General features: G+C 49.5%; 4 protein-coding genes across 6 annotated transcripts in view; 2 read left to right on the top strand and 2 right to left on the bottom strand.

Annotated features, from left to right (window-relative positions):
- The window catches only part of LOC147215032 (double C2-like domain-containing protein alpha), a 30,682-nt gene extending 28,581 nt beyond the window's left edge, over positions 1-2,101 (top strand). The window contains exon 11 of the mRNA XM_086140948.1: positions 634-2,101. Within this exon, the coding sequence (XP_085997074.1) occupies positions 634-770 (137 nt within the window). The 3' untranslated portion in view covers positions 771-2,101. The remainder of the gene's footprint in view (positions 1-633) is intronic.
- A 4,054-nt stretch (positions 2,102-6,155) lies between these two features.
- prrt2 (proline-rich transmembrane protein 2) lies at positions 6,156-9,641 on the bottom strand. 2 transcript variants are annotated; one of them, XM_086140511.1, is made up of 5 exons: positions 9,410-9,641; positions 8,524-8,854; positions 8,156-8,451; positions 7,950-8,079; positions 6,156-7,217 (listed from the first exon to the last, which is right to left on the bottom strand). In XM_086140511.1, exons 2-5 carry the CDS (start codon positions 8,741-8,743, stop codon positions 7,201-7,203), a joined length of 663 nt encoding a protein of 220 aa, XP_085996637.1. In that variant the 5' UTR covers positions 8,744-8,854; positions 9,410-9,641; the 3' UTR covers positions 6,156-7,200. The 2 variants fall into 2 exon arrangements, with proteins under 2 accessions (XP_085996637.1, XP_085996636.1); XM_086140510.1 differs by lacking the exon at positions 6,156-7,217 and having other exon boundaries at positions 7,758-8,079.
- Positions 9,642-9,818: 177 nt separating this feature from the next.
- Positions 9,819-17,176, bottom strand: kif22 (kinesin family member 22). Its single transcript, XM_086140942.1, has 13 exons — positions 16,713-17,176; positions 16,277-16,489; positions 15,447-15,574; positions 15,098-15,249; positions 14,404-14,613; positions 13,615-14,005; positions 13,051-13,171; positions 12,680-12,800; positions 12,410-12,578; positions 11,580-11,671; positions 10,541-10,741; positions 10,270-10,329; positions 9,819-9,980 (listed from the first exon to the last, which is right to left on the bottom strand). The coding sequence occupies exons 2-13, from the start codon at positions 16,462-16,464 to the stop codon at positions 9,951-9,953; spliced, it is 1,863 nt and encodes a 620-aa protein (XP_085997068.1). The 5' UTR covers positions 16,465-16,489; positions 16,713-17,176; the 3' UTR covers positions 9,819-9,950.
- A 62-nt stretch (positions 17,177-17,238) lies between these two features.
- On the top strand, positions 17,239-21,039 carry pagr1 (PAXIP1 associated glutamate-rich protein 1). Of its 2 annotated transcripts, XM_086140947.1 has the most exons (6): positions 17,255-17,393; positions 17,633-17,669; positions 17,965-18,175; positions 19,296-19,623; positions 19,716-19,804; positions 19,901-21,039. In XM_086140947.1, exons 3-6 carry the CDS (start codon positions 18,004-18,006, stop codon positions 20,134-20,136), a joined length of 825 nt encoding a protein of 274 aa, XP_085997073.1. In that variant the 5' UTR covers positions 17,255-17,393; positions 17,633-17,669; positions 17,965-18,003; the 3' UTR covers positions 20,137-21,039. The 2 variants fall into 2 exon arrangements, with proteins under 2 accessions (XP_085997072.1, XP_085997073.1); XM_086140946.1 differs by lacking the exon at positions 17,633-17,669 and having other exon boundaries at positions 17,239-17,393; positions 19,901-21,036.
- Positions 21,040-21,081: the final 42 nt, after the last annotated feature.

Here is a 21,081-nt window from a genome sequence, read left to right as displayed (position 1 = left end):
ATATAAATGTATGTTTGTATGTACATATGAACACATATAAACATATATAAATATGTATGTATATATACATATATACAGACACTTATAGACATATATACATTTATACACATATATACATGCGTGTATGTACACTCATATTGTACATACACCTATATATATCAGTGTATGTACACCCATATATATGTTTACACATGTACATATATATACACACATATATGTTCTACATATCTACATAGATATATGTATTTATAGATTCATACAAACACATTTACATAAACACACACATATATATATAAACATACATACATATGTATTTGTTATATATGTGTTTATATGCATACATGTATGTACACACACACACATATATATATATATACAGACATCAATGTATATCTATATGTATACATGTGTGTATTTATACAAATAGGTATGTTTATATATTTCCGTTTATGTACACACGCACATATATACACACAGACATCAAAACCTTTCTTTTAACGTGTATACTTATATACGTCAATGTCTGAATGAAATGCTAGTTTTGTGGTTAGAGGCATCTCTGTCAGCGGTGTTCCTTGTAGATGGAGCCTCCCAGTCCACCGCTGACCCCTGATATGTTGTGTCCTGGTGCAGGCGGTGTATCCCTGGGCTGCCACTCCCAGGGGGAGACCCTCCAGCACTGGATAGACTGCCTGAAGAACAAGGGTACCAAGGTGGAGCGCTGGCACACCCTGACCAACGAGCTGCCCGGGTCCACCATGCAGGAGTGACCCCCGACCCCCAAAAAATCCCCAAAGCTACCGCCGCCCCCAAACGCCGCGGACGCGCCTGGAGACTCGGGATTCCCATCGCATGCGTGGAGGATTCTCTGCATGGCCATCGAGGATCCACGCCATCTCAGACTCTCAGCGCCATCCGCGGCCCTCGCGCTCGGGTCCGAAGCCACCAGACCTCCAGGCAAATCCAAGCGGCGAAGGAAAAACTGGGGAGACCAATCGTTCTGCCGTCGCCCGATCAGGGTTGTCGGGCGAATCGTCCGCGTCCATCGCCGACGGTTCGGAAACAAAAAAACCTCCTCATTGCACAAAGCGACCCCCGTCCCCCCGATTCGGCTTGCAAGGGTTCGTTCCCGGAAGCGGTTCCCCGATCCCGTCAGACGTTCTGTATCCGTCGATCTGGTTGTCAGTGGATTGCCTGCGAACAGCACGGCCTAATAAGATAATCGGTTCTTCCACGTTAATGGTCCGTATCCGTCGTTTGCATGTTTGGTGTCGTCGGAGCAAAACTAAAAGACTAATATGTGTCGGGCTTTGCTGCAGGATGAGATGTTTATCGGCGTGTTGTTCCCCCCCCAGAGATGTGAATCTCCGAGTAACTTAATATTGTTTCATTGAAACGAAGAAGCTTTTTTTATGTTGTTACATTCATATCGAATCTGTTTTGTTTTGTTTATCCGCGCATAGGGAGCCGCAGAGCACGATAGCTTCATGACCACGACCCCCGGAAAATGTTCCTATTTGCTCCGGGAAAGAGCCTGTAAATAACCACGGTGTTTCTTGCTTTGGCTGTTTGTCTTCTGGAGGTTAAAGTGTGCATGACTTTTTTTTTTATTTGTTTTTGTCCATGAAACGTTTTTACTGGTTTATCCTGTACGCCTCATCTTCAACTCCTCAGCCGTGCACCCAAAAAAGGCCTCTTTGCAAGTCAATAAAGCTGATACTGCCATCTAGCGTGTGGGGGTTGCAACTGTATGCTTGTCAGGATCGGAATGCTTTATCAAATGCGGAAGAATTAAAATAGAATAAAATAATAAAATAAAATTAAAAAATAAAATAGGGAATAATAAATAAAGAAATAAAAATAAAGTTTAAAAGATGTAAAAATAAGTTAAAATATATGTAACGTATATACATATATTGCATGTAGTAATTTGGGGTTTAAGTCAAAGTTGTTGTATAATTTGATTTTTTTTGGTCTCTAAAGTCACTGGAAGCCCAAAGTGGGCAAACATAAATTCAAATTAAATCCCTGTTTACAAACAATAAATATATCGTTCCATCTACGAATGGTTGACCGCTTTACATGTAAATGTCTCAACTTTATCGAATAAAATGTTTATCATCAGTCATGCAAACGTTCACCTCTAATTTCGTCTAAGTTCGTCCTCCTGAGTCGTCGGATTCAGCAGAATTTTTTCGGAAGGCCGTCACCGTCAGTGCACGTGGAGCTTTCTGTGGCGTGATGCAGACGTCAACAAAGTGTGTGTGTGTGTGTGTGTGTGTGAGGCTTGTACTGAATATTTAGCTTTGCTGAACACAAATCCTTTGTGTGCATAAGTTACACACCCACACACAGATTAAAGTTTGTGTGAGAACCTTCGAGAGGCTTCCTAAAAATAAAATCGGAGGGATGTATAAAAAAACCTGAAAGATCACGTCATCTGCACGAAAAGTAGGTCGGCACGATGCTTCTGGCCTCCCGGCGGGGGGTTCCTGGTTCCGCCGCCCTCAAACCGGAAAAAAAAAACCACGGGGTCACTCAGAGGATGCGCGATCACCGGGTCAAAGGTCACCTCCGGCTGCGGGAGGAACGGAAAGTAGAAAAGTGTGATTTGACGGGATTAGCGGGCTTCCATTAGAACGCCGACGCCGAGATGTTGCGGACTTGGATCCGATCACGTGAGGCTCCGTCTGGCTGAAGCTACTGGAGCTTTGTGACTTTCGCGGTTTGTCCAGCCGTTCATAACATGAACCTTCCTCGCTCGCACCTTCCTGGAGGTTTCTCTCCGAGCCGTCGGTTTCCCAGCGCCGCCCCGTGATCCACCTCAGCTTCTCAGACGAGGACTGGCGACCGGCTGGTACATCTGCCTCCGACGGGTCGTCTGATCGGAAGTCAACGCTGAGATGATGAGCAGCAGCTCGCCGTCGTCCTCGTCCTCGTAGCTCGGCGTCGTCAGCCCGCTGCCTCCGTCCATTAAGTCAAAACCAGGAGACGCCGGAGCTCCGCTTCTCCTCCGGCCTCACGGCGGCCGCTTACATCACCATGAATCACTCATTTAACTCGACCGGAAAAATAGATGAAATGCTTGAATGGCGCCTGACGCTCGGTGAAGATCTGCACCCAGACAGGCTTCGCTGAGGTCCAGCCCACCAGGGGAACATCAAGAATAACACCGAACAAACGGCGACAAGACTCAGAAAGTGCAATAAGGAGAGGGAGTTCGAGGAGAGCGATAAATGAAAAGGTGGCCGGCGCTGCAGGGACGTCATCGCCAGGGTGAGCAGCAGCTTTCCTCCACAGTCCGGCAGTCTGAGGACCTGCAGCAGAACCTGCTGGTCCTGCACCAGATCCTGGTGTTCCTGCAGCAGAACCGGGTGTTCCTGCACCAGATCCTGGTGTTCCTGCAGCAGAACCGGGTGTTCCTGTACCAGATCCTGGTGTTCCTGCAGCAGAACCAGGTGTTCCTGTACCAGATCCTGGTGTTCCTGCAGCAGAACCAGGTGGTCTTGCACCAGATCCTGGTGTTCCTGCAGCAGAACCTGCTGGTCCTGCAGCAGATCCTGGTGTTCCTGCAGCAGAACCTGCTGTTCCTGCTCTAGAACCTGGTGTTTCTGCACCAAAACCAGCTGGTCCTCCAGCAGATCCTGATGTTCCTGTCACAGAACCTGGTGTTCCTACACCACATCCTGGTGTTTCTGGAGCAGGACCTGCTGGTCCTGCAACAGATCATGGTGTTCCTGCCCCAGATCCTGGTGTTCCTGCAGCAGATCCTGGTGTTTCTGCTTCTAGAACCTGGTGTTCGTACACCAAAACCAGCTGGTCCTCCAGCAGATCCTGATGTTCTTGCCACAGAACCTGGTGTTCCCACACCACATCCTGGTGTTTCACCAGATCCTGGTGTTCCTGCAGCAGATCCTCTTTCCAGAGCCGTCCAGGGTCCAGCTAATGATCATCCCGGCCCTCCAAACTCCCAGAGATGAGTTCGATTGTTTCCGGGCTCGCTTCCCAAACCACCTGGCAGCGATGGCGGCGGTGTCGGGTCAGCGGGTCTCGCTACGCTGCGATTGGCTGCCGGGAGGGCCGGAGGACGTCGCGGCGCCCCGACGCCGCCGCTTCGACGTCCGCCGATAATCCCTGACCCGTTCGCCGCGTCTGGCCTCCGGCACGCGGGAAATGAGCTGAGTCCCAGGAAACACGTCTTTCCCTGTCAGGCTCGTCACGCCGCGTTTGCTTTGCTGCGCCGGCATGTTGTGGTGCCTTTGGCTTCTGCTGATGAAGAACAAACCAGGGACGCGTTCGTTCACGAGATCTTCTCCGCCGTAAACCACCAGCTGACACCCGCCGTGTTTCAGTTCCACGGCCCGGAGATCCGGGTCGACGCTCGGTGTTTCCCGCCGACTCGCGGGTTCTGTCGGTCGCTCGTCCGAGAGCGGCGACCTTGACGGCGAGCCGCTGACGACGGGTCGGGCCGAGACGTCACGGCCGGTCGAAGAGCGAAGGTCCCGCCGGCAGCGTTCGGCTCCGGATCGATGAGCGCCGTCGACGGACCCGAGTCGAATCACAGGCCGGTTTGAAGAGGCGGCGCCGCTGGACCCGCTCTGCCTCACACACACTTTACTTTCCCTCCTCCATCCAGCGGCGCTTCATGTGACAGCAGAGGAACCAGAGCAGCTCCTGCCTCTGGAGACCTTCTCCACCATCTTCTGACCTTCTCCACCATCTTCTGACCTTCTCTGACATCCTCTGACCGCCGCTCCTGCTTCCCCTCCACATGTGGCTCTGACCGAGGTCCAATAATGTGCGACACACACACACACACACACACACACACACACACAAGCAAACAAACTAACATACATACAAACAAGACAGCAAACACACAAACAAACAAAGTAAACAAACACACACATTAGCAAATAAACTAGCATACACACAAACAGGAAAGCAAGCACACAAACACAAGTCAACAATCACACACACACACAAAAACAAACAAACAAATACACACACCCTTTTTTTTGGCTTTCATCTGCTTGATTGTGATACAGCCTTCCCTCTGTGACTTAGCTCTCTGGGCATCTCAACACACACACGCAAACAAACTAACATACACACAAACAAGAATGCGAACACACACACACACACACACACACACACACACACGCAAACTAACATACACACACACACAAACAAGAAAGCAAACACACAAACAGGTAAACAAACTAACATACACAAGCAGAAAAACACACACAAGCAAACAAAAAGAACACACACACCCTTTCCCCCTTTTTTTTGCTTTCATCTGCTTGGTTGCAACACAGCCTTCCCTAAGTCACACACACACACACACACACACAAACAAGAAAGCAAACACACAAACAATCAAACAAACAAACACACACATTAGCAAACAAACTAGCATACACACAAACAAGAAAGCAAACACACAAACACAGGTCAACAATCACACACACACACAAAAACAAACAAACACACACACACCCTTTTTTGCTTTCATCTGCTTGATTGTGACACAGCCTTCCTCAGTGACTTAGCTCAGCTCTCTGGACATCTTAAAATACATGCACGCACACACACACACACACACAAATACACGCACAAACAAACTAACATACACATACACAAACAAGAAAGCGAACACACAAACAGGTAAACAAACTAACATTCACAAGCAAACAAAAAGAACACACACACACCCTTTCCCCTTTTTTTGCTTTCATCTGCTTGATTGTGACACAGCCTTCCCTGAGTGACACACACACACACACACACACACACACACACACACACACACACACACAAGAAAGCAAACACACAAACAAACACAAGTAAACGAACACACACAAGCAAACAAAAAGAACACACACACACCCTTTCCCCTTTTTTTGCTTTCATCTGCTTGGTTGTGACACAGCCTTCCCTAAGTGACACACACACACACACACACACACTAACATACACACAAACAAGAAAGCGAACACACAAACACACACAAGCAAACAAAAAGAACACACACACACTCTTTCCCATTTTTTTTGCTTTCATCTGCTTGGTTGTGACACAGCCTTCCCTAAGTGACACACACACACACACACACACACACACTCCGTTGCTGCTCAAATACACAGAATCCCTTTGCATGCATGGTGTCTTTATTATGAATGTGCTGCAGGAGTATAATAATCCAAACGCCAGTTCAGCTTTGTCACTCGCCACCAATATATTTTGCGGTACATGAATACAAATCCAGGCATGCCGGCCGCCACGGGAGGAGATGCAGCACGCCGGCGGAGGCCCGCGTTGACACCGTGACTAGCTAGACGCTAACTGGGGTTACCATCACACGGACACCAATGGAATCGGAGCACGTCGGGCGCGGATTCGCGTTCTATTTACATGTTTAGTAACAACGATAAAAATGTCATAGTAATCTTTACAGCGGAAGTCGAAAACCCGGAGCGGTTTTCTGATCACAGTGAGGAGCACGGGTGAGGACCGAGGGTTCGGCGGACGTTTTCAAAAATTCCGAGCGCCGGCGAGCCGGAGGTGGAAAATATTCTCAGAAAAACCTTTCAGAAATTTGGCCACGAATAAAAATAAAATAAAGGGGGGCCATCTTGTCTGCGGCCGCTCTGCTACATCTTCCGGGTGAGCGCGTGGTTTTCCTGCTCCGACACGTTTCAAAAAGCGGGTTTTTCCTCGGAAGCCGACCCCGCCGCAGTTTTCCGTAATCCCCTCCGCCGAAGAACGGGCGTGAGATGCAAAGTGTTCCCTCTCCATGTTGAAATCGCGCTCGGCCGGGGGGTTTCGCCGCCCCCCGACGGCCTCCCGGCTCTCTAGCCCACCTGGTCTGAGTAAGTTCTACAGGTGATCCTCGAGGGTGCGTGAAAATCCAGAACGCACGTTCCCGTTTCTGACCCGCCCACCCCTGCCGCCGCCCCGTCCCGACTACATCCTTCTGAATCGAAGCAGCTGTATTTCACGTCGTTTTTCGTTTCATAACCCAAAAAAAAAAAAAAAAAAGAAGAAAAAGAAAAGGGAATTAAATAAACTACAGAAAGGACAGAGTGTCAGCTGCGTTTAGTCACACATCCAGGTAATGGCTAGGTGGTAAAGACGGTGGTGCAGGTGTGGGCCGGGAGGTCAGCTGACTTATCCAGTTTCACCCTGGGCTGAAACTCAGGTTTTCACATTGACTAAAAAAAGAAAAGGAAGGTATTAGTGGAGACGGACGTGAACATTTTCACAAAAACAGGAGGACAGTTTGAGAACGGAGGAGGGGAAAACAGGTCGGCGGGTCCCAGGGCCCTCGGCGCGCCGGCCCGGAGTTCAGCCGCTCTCCGGTCATTAAGTTAATTACATCTGTCGGTTTAATGAGACCCAGCAGGCCGCGACTTTCTATTCGACAACAAGCCTGTTTGGCTGCACGACACGGCGGCCGGAGCCTTCGCGCGTCACGGAAATCATCACCGATCCGTCATCACAATCCCTTTATTATGCAAAGTACAATGGGCGTACAGATGTTTGTCCTGCGGCCGCGTCAACAATGCAGATACACACAATCACAGGGACGGGAGGACTTCACAGTAGGTACAAGCAAGGCGCACAACACGCAAGACTCTACAGATAACACACACACACACACACACACACACACACACAGATGCCCGGCATGCGTGCAAAAATGGGAGAAACATGTCACGGTTTTTGTGAAAAACAAAAAAAAAAAACGGCCATTTTCCTTTTTTTTTTTTTTTTTTTATCCCCCCGCAACGTTCCGCTATTGTGCAAACGTGGAGTCGGTTTTCAAGTGAGGAAAGGGGTCGTTTGCAAAACAAAAAAAAAAAAGTTCAGAGGAGGAGATCGGCCGACGACGCGGGGCGACGGAGGCGAGGAGAACGGTTAGAGGTCGGATTTGGGACACTCACTGGCCAGGTTGACAATGCAGGCGATGATAATGACGGTCCCGCCGACCAGGGACACCACCGACAGCATCTTGGCCACGCGGCCCAAACGCACGGCGCCGTCCAGGTTCCCCTGCTCCAGGCTGTTCTTGGACTGCGGACGGGCGGAGGAAGCCGTTAAGATTCCCCCGCCGGGAAGATCGGCGACGGAGGGGCGGCGGGTCGCTCACCATGATGGAGTAGACGAACCCGACGATGTTGATGGGCCAGACGGGGCAGAAGCAGGCCAGCACCGACAGCAGGAGGTAGTCTTTGACCTTGGTGCGGTCCAGCGGAGGGTTGGTGGCGATGCTGGAGTGGCGGGACAGCGACGGCCGGGGCGAGAAGGCGGTGTAGCCGATGGAACCCGCCCTGCTGCCCTTCCTCGTCTTGCCTTGGTGGGGGTAGGAGATGGAGCGCTGTCTTCTCGGCGGGGACGAGATGACGGGGGAGGCGGCGTCGGCGGACTGCGAGTGGACGCCGTTACCTGCGCCGAGACACGCCGGAGGCTGAGAGGACCGGGAGGACGAGCGGCGGCCCGGCGGGAGGTCAGACTTACTGTTCTTCAGCTTCTCGTTGATGACGATCACCAGCTCCCCTTTGGACTTGCTGCGGGGGGGCCGGGGGCCTCCGGGGCCGCAGCCTCGCACCAGCGGCTCCCCCGGGACCGGCGGGCACGGCAGGATGATGGAGGCCTGGCTCAGATCCGGGTCCTCCTGGTCCAGCAGCGACGGCTGCTCCTCCCAGACCGCCTGAGCGGGGATCATGTTGACAGCCATGGACGGGGAAAAGCCTCGGAGCCGTGCGTGTGTGTGTGTGTGTGTGTGTGCGTGCCTCAGTGTGTGTGTGTGTGTGTGTATGTGTGTGTGGACGTGCACCTCAGGGCCTGACTGGAAAAACAAGAAGGTTGCCAGACTCAATAGAAGAAGTAAAACAGGTTCAGTGCAAACATGCAAACACAACGGCAGGTTTCCTGTAACAAAGAGCAGGTCAAGGATGGGAGGAGCATCAAGGAGATGGAGATGGATGGAGGAGGAGGAGGATGGAGATGGATGGAGATGGAGGAGGAGGAGGATGGAGGGATGCAGGTGGAGGAGGGTTCAGATGGAGGAGAGCTGCATGGAGAGCAGCAGCAGCAGCGGCAATGCCTTCCGTGCAGGTGTGTGTACAAATCGCACATCATCTCATCGTGTGTGGACAAGCGTTACCGTGCACGGATGGAGGTCCAAAGCAGCGTGCGTGTGTGTGTGTGGAGGGGGGGTGGACAAAGGAAAAAGAAAAAGCACGTCCGCTGGTCTCGAAGCTGGTGATCCTCCTGCTTCCAGGGAAAGGGGAGGATTCCTGCGTGTGGCGACGCGTGCACGTCAACACGAAAACACGGCCGCAAAACGCAAACGAAAACAAAAAAAAAAATTAAAAAAAATTAAAAAAAGCACCGCACTGACCTTGAGGCGTTCAAGCGTGCGCGGGTCCGGTCACGGCCGCTGCGTCCCTGGACGGGCCATCGGGCGAACGCGTCTTCTCGGGCGGGGAAGGAGACATCGGCCGCGGGGAGGCGAGGCTGCGGGAGCCGTGCGTGTGCGTGTGCGTGTGCAGGGCCGGGGAGTCTCCCGGCTCGGAGAGGTGTGTGTGTGTGTGTGAGAAACCGAGCAGGTTTGGAGGTGTGTGTGTGTGTGTGTGGACAGCATCCTCTTCCCAGAGCCGCCTCCGAGCTCTGATTGGCTGAGAGCTCCGCGGCAGCGGCCGTGAGGCTCCGCCCCATGACGTCACAGGCCGCGGCCCCGCGGGGCCCACGGTCAGACGGATCCGACGTGATTAAACCCCCCCACTTAAATATAATGACAACACACACTCCGTGGTATGATACCTTTAATAAGAAAAAACGCCACCCACTGGAATACACGGGCAATGACGACAACAACAACACAAAGTGTTCAAATTAAAAACATTATTTACATCACAGGAGGGTTGTTTGGGGTGGGGGGGTCATTTCCCCAGGGCGCTCAGGATGTTGGCCTGGAAGGAGAGGGAGACGCCGGGCGTCAGTGACGGGAGAGAACTCACCCAAGACAGACAGCAAATATATTTATTTCAATGTAAAACGTTTGAAAACTGAGACGGGGGTCGGCGATTGAAAAGGGAAGCTTTGCATTTGATGCTTCTAAACTGCACCTTTAATAAACACATCAAACCCGTAGGTCGGTCGATGCAGCCGTCACTTTAGTCCTGATACTGCGCCTCTACCAGCACACACACATTCAGAGACAGACGCTGACACTGAAATGTAACTCTTCTGGCGACTCACCTTCACGAAGGAGGAGAACCTCTTCTCTGTCATCCCCTCCACCCTGGTGAGGTCTTCCAGCTGCAAGAGAAGATTAGCTCCTTAGAATCGGTGGAGAAGAGATGGCCGGACGGGTCACCGGAACAGGCGAACACCGCAAACGCGTTTTCAAGGCTTCCGGTCCATTTCGGATCGGATAAAACCGGATCCATTTCTCCGATGGGTTTGAGGTTCTCCGCCTGGTCGGAGGATAAAAGCATCCGGACGAGGCGCGTAGACCGACTTCACCGACCTTTGAGAAGTCTCCGTGGAGCTCCCTCCAGCCCAGGATGAGCTTGGCCTTCTTGTCGCCGATCTGCTGCAGGCCCTTCAGCTCCTTGAGCGAGCCCGTGTTCAGGATGTGCAGGATCTTCTTCCTGGACTGCTCCAGGACCGAGGTGTCCAGCTGGGACTCCCAGCTGTTCTGCATCATGTTCTCCTTCCCGTCCAGGGGCTGAGGGGGACAAAGGTGTCGAATGAAACTAATCGGACCACGAATTGTTTTGACAACCGGAATCCTGGAGCGGTGTTGGCGCACACTGACAGCCTCAGCTTTCTGTCAGGTCAAACAGGGCCTACGAGTTTAATCAAATGCATTTCCCCATTAAAATCAATTGAAACAGAATGAATTAATCTTTTTAAAAAAAGAAAATGTGCTTTGAAAATAAATAATGCAAAAAAATAAAATCTATAATAAAGGAATGTTTAAAAAATTGCAAATTGCAAAAGTGCAAATTGAGTTGAAGATGCGGCGGTTGGGACAGTTTTTCTTTTGGCGCTTTAACTGAACTTACTGGCTGCAGATTCAAAGCTACATGTAACGTGCACACTTTGCTCCATGTTATGTCTGAACTCTTTATGCGGAGTGAAGCCGCTCCTTTTTATTAAAACCGAGCCGTCACGAACCGGCTCTTCTGGAGCCTCATCCATCCATGTTCCCGCCGTTCCAAATTCCCGTAAATGTCTCCTGCCTTCTTACAGGCAACGCTCTCCATCACTGTATCGCACCTAAAAAAAAAACATCTTCGTGGACGAGTCCAACACGCACACACATGCACGCTGCTTCTTGGACAGCGGCGTGCACGTGGGCATCGACATCATCCCGCTCGGTGCTAACTCAGAGCTGGGCTTTGAAGGTAAGCTTGGAAGCTGGACCTCTCCGAGGTGGCTGCAGTCGTGGTTCCACGGCGCAGTGCATTGATTTACAGAAACGTATGTGACGTCTTACACTCCGCCTCTCGTCGGATGTCGTTGCACCGGCAGCATGTGGAGGTTCTGATGCTGACCCTTACCTGGTCTGAGAAGCTCCCTTCTTTTGTCTTCTTCACGCACACCGACTGCTTCTTGACCACAGCGAGCTGCTGGCAGGACTGGAGCTGGGACACTGAAGAGGAGAAGGGGGTGTGAGGAGGTGCTAAAGCCCCGTGTCTTCGACAATTAACACTTTAAAAACACAGTAATGAGCGTTCTTCCTGGGCTGAGCAGAGCTGCCCCCTAACGAAAGGCTGATTTCCTTTTTCCTGCCAGCAGAATCACCGGATGGAGAGGCTGACCGACACGACAAGCAACACATTTGGACGCGCGACACTGGACTATATTTAGCGGACGGCTTAAAAATATTAGCATTATAATCTGCTTGGTTGGCCAGCAGGCACCTGTGACGATAGTTATGGCGAGTAATAATCAACTTCAAATGTTACCGGATTAGGTTTTCACATTAATAAAGATGAAGGACGTGACAGAGCCCACTATCCCCTCTATGGAGTCACCGCCGTTTGCGCTGTTTTTAAATTCCAGCCGTAGAAACGGCATTCAAAATGGTGGCGAGTCTTGAGCTCTGCTGCTGTGACATGACTGACAGTTGCAACCAAGGTTATCAGACACCCAGGAGGGGAACAAGTAACAAAAACCACAAGATGGTGCCAAACAATGTTTGAAAATTGGAATGAGACGTGAACACAGTTCACCCGATCCAGAGTGAGGGAGCGGCGGCCCGGCCCTGACCCAGGGAATCAGCTGCCAAGAGTCAGTCTGCTAATAAGCTCCCATTCAACAGACTTGCAATTATTATAAGATAATAAATAAGCGACTGTGTGTGTAGACCGTGCTGTGCTGGACTGACCCTGGAGGGGCTGAACCACAGCTTGCTGCCTTTTGGCTTTGGAGGAGGCTTCGTGCTTCCCCTGGAGTGGAGCCACGAGGTTCTTGGAGCCTTTCGTGGACTTCTCTCCGACCAACTGGCTGAACAGCATGGTCCTGCTCTCAAACTCCTTCTGCTTCTCCTTGAGCACCTGCGAGGGAATGGAGGCGAGGTTTCGTTTATGTAACTCCAAATCACCACTCCATGCAGCACGGACCAAGACCTGCGGAAACTCTCGGGCGCAGAATTTACCTGGATCTCCTTGCGAGACTGGGCCACGTCTTTCAGCATGTTCAGCCGGTCTTTGTTTTGGCAATTCAGCATCAGTTTCTCCAGAGCTATTAGTCTGTCCATTAGCGACGGCTCAGAGACGCTGGAACAGAAAGGCATCGGGCCGGCTGGTTAGAGCTTTGGACGGGCATTCCCATTAAAACTAGGAATTATGGACCGGAGATGCTTAACCCTGGCAGGACCAGCATCTCCCAGAAATACGAGGAGTAAATCAAAGCACCGCAGACGCTGAATGCGGTCTGGACTGACGAGTCGCCACCGCCGCTACGTGAACATTTCCTTCACGGAGGCGATTAGCTGATACAAGAAGACATTTTGCCGGTGTGTTTAACCTGTGGAGATGAGCCGGGGGCGAGGAGCCGCTCGCTTCTGTTTTCTTGTCCTCCTTCTGCCTCTTCTTCTGCGGCTCGCTGCCAGACCCCCCTGCCTCCTGGTCTTCTCTGGATCTCTTTACTGGTGGAGGAGGAGGAGGGGAGAATTGGCGGTTTAGTATTCAGTGCACTCGTGTTTGAGGGCTTCTCCAGGGTGCGAGGCGATTCAGTTTGTGATGGCACTGCATCAGTCCAGGCTGCATTGCAGTGTTTGAAGGGAAGCAAATGGAAAACAGAAAAACATAACTCCTCCTTTTACTGCTCTTTAGCCATCAGACTGGTGTGAATCCATGAACTCTGCGGTCTTTCCCTCCGTAATGAGGATCACCTTTCCAGGTCTAACAGCGCCCGAATCAGCTGTTCATCCCAAACCAGGCTCTACAATTCAAATCAAACTAGCTTTTTATCTTCGCTACCAGATTCCTTTCAGGAGATAAACGTGGACAATTTTTTACAAATGTTAACCCGCAACATTTCACACACGTATGACCAGCTGTAACTTCTGCTCCAGCCCCCGTGGCTCACCTGCTGGGGCAGATATGGTTTCCCGGGTGAAGGGCTTGTTCACAATGAGTTTGGATTTGGCGGCAAAGTTGAGCGCGCTGAACGTATCAAAATAGTATTTGTACTCGGGGGCGATGTTGGTGATCATGACGGAGTGCGCCGAGCCACCCAGGGAGTCTTGCAGCAGTCTGGTCAGTTTACTGTCTCTGTACGGCACTCGGCCGGACGTGCCAGAGTTCAGGGAGTCCACCACTTTGCTGAGGGTGAAAAGCGACAGGTTGATGGCGCCGCTTTCCTTCAGGCGGATGCCCCGATTCCCTGTGCGCCGGTTGTCCTCCGAACCGGCCAGGTCCACTAGATACAGTTTGCCTGTCTGTTGTCGTCGGGGTACGACGCGTTGGGTCCGCACGACCTAAAGACACAGAAGGGCTGCAATCAGTTTAAGGTAAAAGTCGAGCTTGGAGACCCCGGAGAAAAGACAAACATTGAATGCCATTGGTGAAGAAGCTTTTTAGAAGCGTGACTGTAGATGTTAATGCATAGACCACAGAAAGCTAAGAATGTACCTCTCCCAGAAAAGTCCCAGAAAGCCCAGCAGCTGCTAATGGGAGTGTTGCAAGAGAGGGTCGATTTTAGCATCAGCTACCAAATCCTGGCCTACTGCACAGAGGCCACGACCTGTTAAGATGCTGTCAGAACGCCCAAGACTATCTACTACCAAAACCGGCGCGGAGACCCAGACCCCAGAGAACTGGAGAGAACGGTGACTAAAGAGCCCATTTCCATCGCTCCTCGGGGTTCATACCAGACCTTGATCAGCAGGATTGCGTGGCTGCGGCTGGAGCGATGGTTCAGTTTGGTGGAGGCTGTGGTGCGGTTCAGACTGGCCGGGACAAAGTGTTGGTCAAAGTCTGAGAACGACGCGATTGTTTTGTGTGTGAGGCCGGGGATTAAGATGTTCTTGTCCTTGTCCTCTCGAATGGGAAGATCTTGTGAACTTGGTGAAAGAAGATCCAACACCTGAGGGACAGGAAGATAGCAGGGATTTCATCTCACAATAAAGGAGATTTGAGATGATGAGAGAAACAAAAACGGTCCAACTGTTTTAGAAAACCAGGGTAATTTAACTGCATATTCAATGACCAAAGGGCCCCTGAACAATTAAAAATGTCGAGGGAGAGTTGTCATAAAACATCAAGATTTCAACCACCAATTATTTGAAACAATACAAAGGCTGAAAGTGCAAATCCTGTTTCAGCTCAGGTTAAAGAACGGTTTGTTGTAAATTGCAGAGAAACACTTTTAGTTAGATACATTCAGCATCAGTGAACTTTGACCTCTTTCACCAAGGAGGAGCATTTAGGGGTTGCTAAATAATACAGCAACATTTTAGGAGGAGCTCATAAATTGAAGCAGGAACATTGGGATCCAGAACAACCCTTGACCCAAAGCCACGGCACCATAGAAGAACGTAGTAGAATAGTCGGTTTCAGAGCAAACGTACCTTCTCGTTGTAAATTTCTAAATAAGACATCCCGATGCTGTAGTCCCATCCCTCGTCTTCATCCTTGGCATTGACCAGGTTGAAGACTTCACGGACGGCTCGAGGGATCACGCCGGGCTGCTCCGAGGCGCCCAACATGGTGTGGGTTTTTCCTTTGAGACAAATATTGTACAAGAAAGTGTGAAGAAAAATATTCACATTGAAGGGGGTGCATTAATAAAGACTATTTCTGTACGACTCCACGCCTCTCAAATCCCTCTATCCTGGTAAATGATTTCACAGCAACACAAAGTAAACACACACACACACAAACAAAGACATGCACAAATTAAAATGGGCTACAACATACCAGCTCCCGTCGGCCCATACGCAAAGACGCTGGCATTTTGTCCGGCCAATACATGTGGAAGGATGGGCTTCACCGAGGTGAGGAACACCTCCTGTTGTGATGTTTGCTCGCCATGAAAAACGTCGAAACTAGAACAAGGGGCATAACAGTTAGAAATTTTAACCTGGGAAAGCACAACGAAAAGAAAATAATTTGCAAAACAAAATGAGGTGGCACGGTGACGAGCACATCTGGGTCTTTAATTTACTGGTTTGGCTCCCTCACTGTCAAAGACAGGAACAGGCCTAACGGCACAGTAAAAATCCATAGGAAAATTGCAGGGATCAAACTGGTGGAGCTTTCTGTGCTATTTAGGGCCAGAGGCACCAGGAAGGCAGAGGCCATGGCTGACCACAGCCACCTGCAGTCCTCCTAGCACAGGCTGCTGCAGTAACATATAATAATACTCAACTCTCAGTGGGAAAACTATTGGCTCCATAAACATAACATGCACCTTATTTTTCTGCTGAATGTATGTAGTATGAGTTGCTGCATTGGGTTGTTGTTGAATTTTGTTTCTCAGCGCGCTGCAAAACAAATTGCCCCTCAGGGATATAGCGTTTTAAGAAGGTCCCTGGACACAATCGAACCAGGGACCTTCTCCGTGTGGACGTTGCATGTTCTCCCTCATGTCTGCCTGGGTTTCCTCCGGGACCTCTTAGTTTGAAAACCATGCAAGAAGTTCTCTGAAGATCCCAAATTGCCCTGCCGTGTGAGTGAAGGGGTGTATGGCTATGCATCTCTATATGTGGGCCTGTGGAAAGATGTGATAGCATCCAGAGGACACTGACTGATATTTGACTGTTTCCATGGCGTTCCTCCAGTTAATAATCTCCAGGTTCTGGGAGTCCAGGCCCCTCACACACGGCCCCTCTCCCTTCTCGTCCGGGGTGTCCATGTAGGGCCGCAGACGAACCGCCACTCGCACCCTGGACACCTTCTTGTTTCCGCCATCTGATATTGGCACCCGCTGGGCCATTTTAAAAACCCTCGAAAACGAAGGCCTGGGTGAAAACATCGAGCAGAGCGTCAGAGAATACACCGTGTTGTTGATATGGAACACACAGCTGGATAACTAGCATAGCTTCCACACACAGCTAGCTTGAGTTAGCTATGTTAGCTTAAGTTATGTTACGGACAACTGAATTCAACATTACCCCCCCACCCCCCCACCCTTGACTTTAAGTTTTCTATAGTCGAAATATATAAATATATATAATTGCTTACCGGTATTATAAGCAAAATCGCTGCATTGGAAAACTTTAATTTTCCCGGCGTTTCATGAGGTCCGTTATTGTAAACGTAGTCTTCCGCCAATGGCGAAGGCGCTCCCCCGATTACTAACCGAAAACTTTTCAAACGGGAACCGCCTGGACCGGAAACGGCAATCGACCAATCAGAATTTCCAAAACGGTGTCAGTGTGACGTAGGGGGCCAATGACAAGGAAGTGTTTACACTAGCATCTGAGCTAACAGGCGATGCTTTTCATATAAATGCAATTGGATTTTACTCTATAAGCTAACATTCTGATATGAATAATAATTCAAAATCTTAATTATCTTATCCAAGACGAAAAGAAGCCTTGCATTGCATCCCGCGCAGGAAGCCAAGTTAATCGCAGATCTGTATCCTAGCCCGGGACTCCGCGGCCGCTCTTTCGTCCATAGACGGTTCCATCCCTCTGCTGTTTCATCGGTTATGACGCAAGCGGTCGCCGTCTCTCGCTGGCCGTCACACGGCATCCGGGGACTTTCGTCCAAAATGGCGCTATGTTTACGTCTCTGTGTTACCGCACATTATCCCTAGCTAGTCTCATGGGCGGTCTTGGTGCTTTTATCCGCCGGGGAAGATAACTTTAACCAACTTTTCACAACCGCCACGGTGATCTAGAGTGCACCGGACATACGGTAACGTCAACCCAAACCCTTAGATTTATTGCACGGGGTTCTACTAAGAGATAAAGCTAGGCCTGGCGTTAGCAAGCTAACTTCGTTAAGTCAAGTTAGGGTACAATTTAAAATTTCACATGCTAATTGATTTCATTTATTTGTCGTCTGCTCTCTTTGTGCGACCCGTCTAACGTTATGAACGCAATACCGGTCTTACCTCACAGTATCTCATGTCAGTACACACTCACTGTCTGCAGGTCATTACATGTACTAAGACACACAGTCCTGTTTAAGGTAATACACATACTGTGCATACACTGACATGTTTCTTTTTGTTCTCTTTGCACTACCTCTCTGACAACCGTTCTCTTGTGGAGTATTACTCTAAAGCACCTTGCATTGTGTATAATTTGTCCAAACTCTGTTTACCTGCATGTCAGTGCAACGTGTAACTGAATCAGAGCCAAATTCCTTGTATGTGTGAACCAGCTTGGCCATGAAAGCTTATTCCTATTAGCCCCAAACATCTCGCATGTCTGCATTGACTTTTTGTGTTTGTTGCCTTACAAATGCTGGTTGTTCTTTGCAGAACTCGCCATAAACACTTCACCGACCGGCAGAAGCAAGAATGCAGGCTGAGGCCACAGACTCCTCTCTGCGGGACGGCATAGAGGCTCTGGGCGTCAAGGACACAGAAAAACCTGCTACTGAAAAAAAAGATGACGAGGGGACCTCGGAGCCACAGGACGCTGAAATGACAGCTGTTACAGAGGAAGACTCGACAAGCAATGAAGAGAAAGGTAACAGCTAGTGAATGTTTCTGGAGCGGGATTAGGTTGTGTAAACAATTACATATGTGAGATTATCACAATACCAGTTATCGAGTTTGCAAGTTAATTTCCTCGTGCCAGATACTAGATGTCTCCTGGAGTCCAGGCTTAACGGTCACCACTGTTTTCATTGCAAAATTGGGGACTTACGCAAATCAACCAGGTGGTCATAATAGGAAACCTGGTCAGTGAAAATCCCTGCATAACACCACTTAGTTACATTTATATCAACTTTTAGTAAAGACAAATCAATGACTAAAGTATGTTACACAAAATGTACAGGCGTAATAAAATTGATGCAACATATATACATTATTTACGGCTGAGTATTGGTCAGATTATCAATATATTGATTGTCACTGTAACGTTTGGTCAAATCAGACATTTAAGCTTTGCTGGTGATAAATGCGTCAGTGGGCAAAATAAAGATAATGTTTAGCAGTAGTATAGCACTACTTCTGTTTCAGGAAATCAATGAGTACAACAATTGTAACCCCACAAAACCCTTTGCAAATAATGTCCAGTGTGGAGAACTGAAGGTGATGCTTTAGAGAAAAGTGCTTGTGTCAATGACTTCTTGAGATTTTTAGATGTTTTGCCATTTTTTTCTTTTTAATTGTGAGCTTTTGCACCCAGAGAATGAAACTCACCAACCATTGAAGTGTCGTGATGTGGCCTTCAAGACCTGCTAAAAAATATTTAAAAAGGAAAATGAACGATGTGTCGATGCTGGTTTAAATCTCATACAGTCAAAACCTATATCTAAATGTTTGAGTTTCACCATGTAAGCATTATGTACAGTGTTTCAAATCACTGCGCAGTTGTTGCCAGTCAGTGGCTCAGTTTCTTAAAGGGTTCATTTCCACCGCTGTGTTCATTCAGTCGAATCACATTCCACTGCAAGAACACCTGGGGCATCTGAGGAAGCTCGGAGAGGGAGGGATTACGGGGCATTCATCGGGTTGCGGTCTGCAAATCCTCCACCGGATGTCACTAAATTGTGCATGCAAAAATCATCATTGTGTTTACATTTAAAGCTCCTTTAATTCAGTCAGAATTAGCGTCTGACCACTTTGCAATTTGATTCCAGACACAGATGCACCAGGAGATGAGACAAAGACAGAGGAAGCCCCAGCAGACACGGCGGTGGCCGGCAAAGAGGAAAAGCAGAAGGCAGACAAGGACAGCGAGTGGGAGTTGGCCTACAGCGACGAAGAAATGGAGGATCCCAAAAACTGGATGCCGCCCCCTGCCGAGATCAAGAGACTGTATGAGCTCCTTGCTAAAGGGGAGATGCTGGAACTGAACTTTGTGCCCCTTCCTAGAAGGCCGCCTACACCTGAACGCACCCCGTCGCCCGAAAGAGACGACGAGGAAGATGCTGGAGAGGAGCGAGAGAGGAAGGAGAGGGAGCGCAAGTCAGAACTCGAATGTTATTCAGCCATTTTGAACGGACGCGTCGTGAGAAGCCTCACTGATGTTTTCTGCCTTTTCCGCCTCTGTTTTCCAGGCCTCCGACTCCCACCGAGTTTGACTTTGACGAGGAGCAAATGCAAGCCACTCCGAAAAATGCCTTTATTAACAGACGCCGCACACCAGGTGTGTATTCCACGACGACTTGTCTCTGCAGCGCTTTTATCCGCGGGGGTGACGGTTCGGTAGCATTCATATAACGAGCGTTCCCCGGTGTGACAGGGTCTTCGGCTCGCTCCTCCGTGAAAAGGGAGGCCAGGCTGGACAAAGTGCTGTCGGACATGAAGCGCCACCGCAAGATCGAGGAGCACATAATGCGCACCGGGCGAGATCTCTTCAAGAGCGAGAAGAAGCTGGAGGAGGCCCTGTCTCCGAACAGCCAGAAGGAGCGGGAAAAGGAGCGGGAGCGAGACAGCAACCCGGACACCATCTTCTCCCCGAGACAGAGACGATACTGAAGACTCAAAAGGACATGAAGACCTTCCTAGAGACAAATAAGCCCATAAGCTTTCCGAGGCTTTTTTCAAAACTTGAATTTTTTTTAATGTAACAAGTTTTGTATGTTTTCTATGTGTGTTTTGTATATTGGCAATAAACGTTTTAATCCAAGAGGTGCCGAGTGCAGAAGGAACAAGCAGCTGATCCGATGTTTAACTGCACAAGGGGGACGGTTCAAGGGACGTAAAAAAAAAGAAAAGGCTTTAAATCACCCAAATTCCTCATAAAAATGTCAGGGCAAAACCAACAAGTTTGCATCGAAGTGCCTGATGCGCAATGTGTTTTGTCATTTTCAGATGTTTGGTATTCAAACGCATCAAGCCGATATTTCACACATACGGCGTCTAAATGGTGTTCCTTTGTTTCTCGGGATTAGCCCGGAGTAGTAAACGGACGGGGGAGGCCAGCTCTATACTGGCAAATGATTTTTGCCTTCGATTTAAGGAAAATCTATTCATAATAAAATCGTGTGACGTGTTGTTTCGCTTCACACGATTACCGTGGAGGAGCCAGACGTCACCAAGTGGCAACAAGTGCCTCCTTATTTAACTCCTCAGCGAGCTGTCTCCATCGTTATCTCGATCATGATATTCATACCTGAGCACTTTTCTATTTTTCATTGCCCGTTAAATAAAATAACGGCCACCTTTAAAAAGTCCTTACGGTAAAATCACTGATAAATTACAATGCAGCCGATAGCGACCGGACGCACATACCAGAAGGTCGCGGGGTCATGTGAGAGGGCAGATGTTGCAGCGAGGCCTGCAGGCGGGATCCTCTGTACGCTGACGCTGACTGGAAGTCTGCGGTCTCGACTCTGGGCTCCAACACGGCCAAAGAGCTTTTGTGACGCGTCCGCTCGTCCTGGAACGAGAAGCGTGCTCGAACCGCGTCCTCGTGACGGA

This window comes from Fistularia commersonii, chromosome 33 (assembly GCF_037954325.1).
Source record: "Fistularia commersonii isolate RoL2024-O1a breed Wild chromosome 33, RoL_Fcom_v1.0, whole genome shotgun sequence".
NCBI lineage: Eukaryota > Metazoa > Chordata > Actinopteri > Syngnathiformes > Fistulariidae > Fistularia > Fistularia commersonii.
The sequence above is the reverse complement of the archived record's forward strand: the minus strand, read 5'-3'. Positions and strand labels throughout refer to the sequence as shown.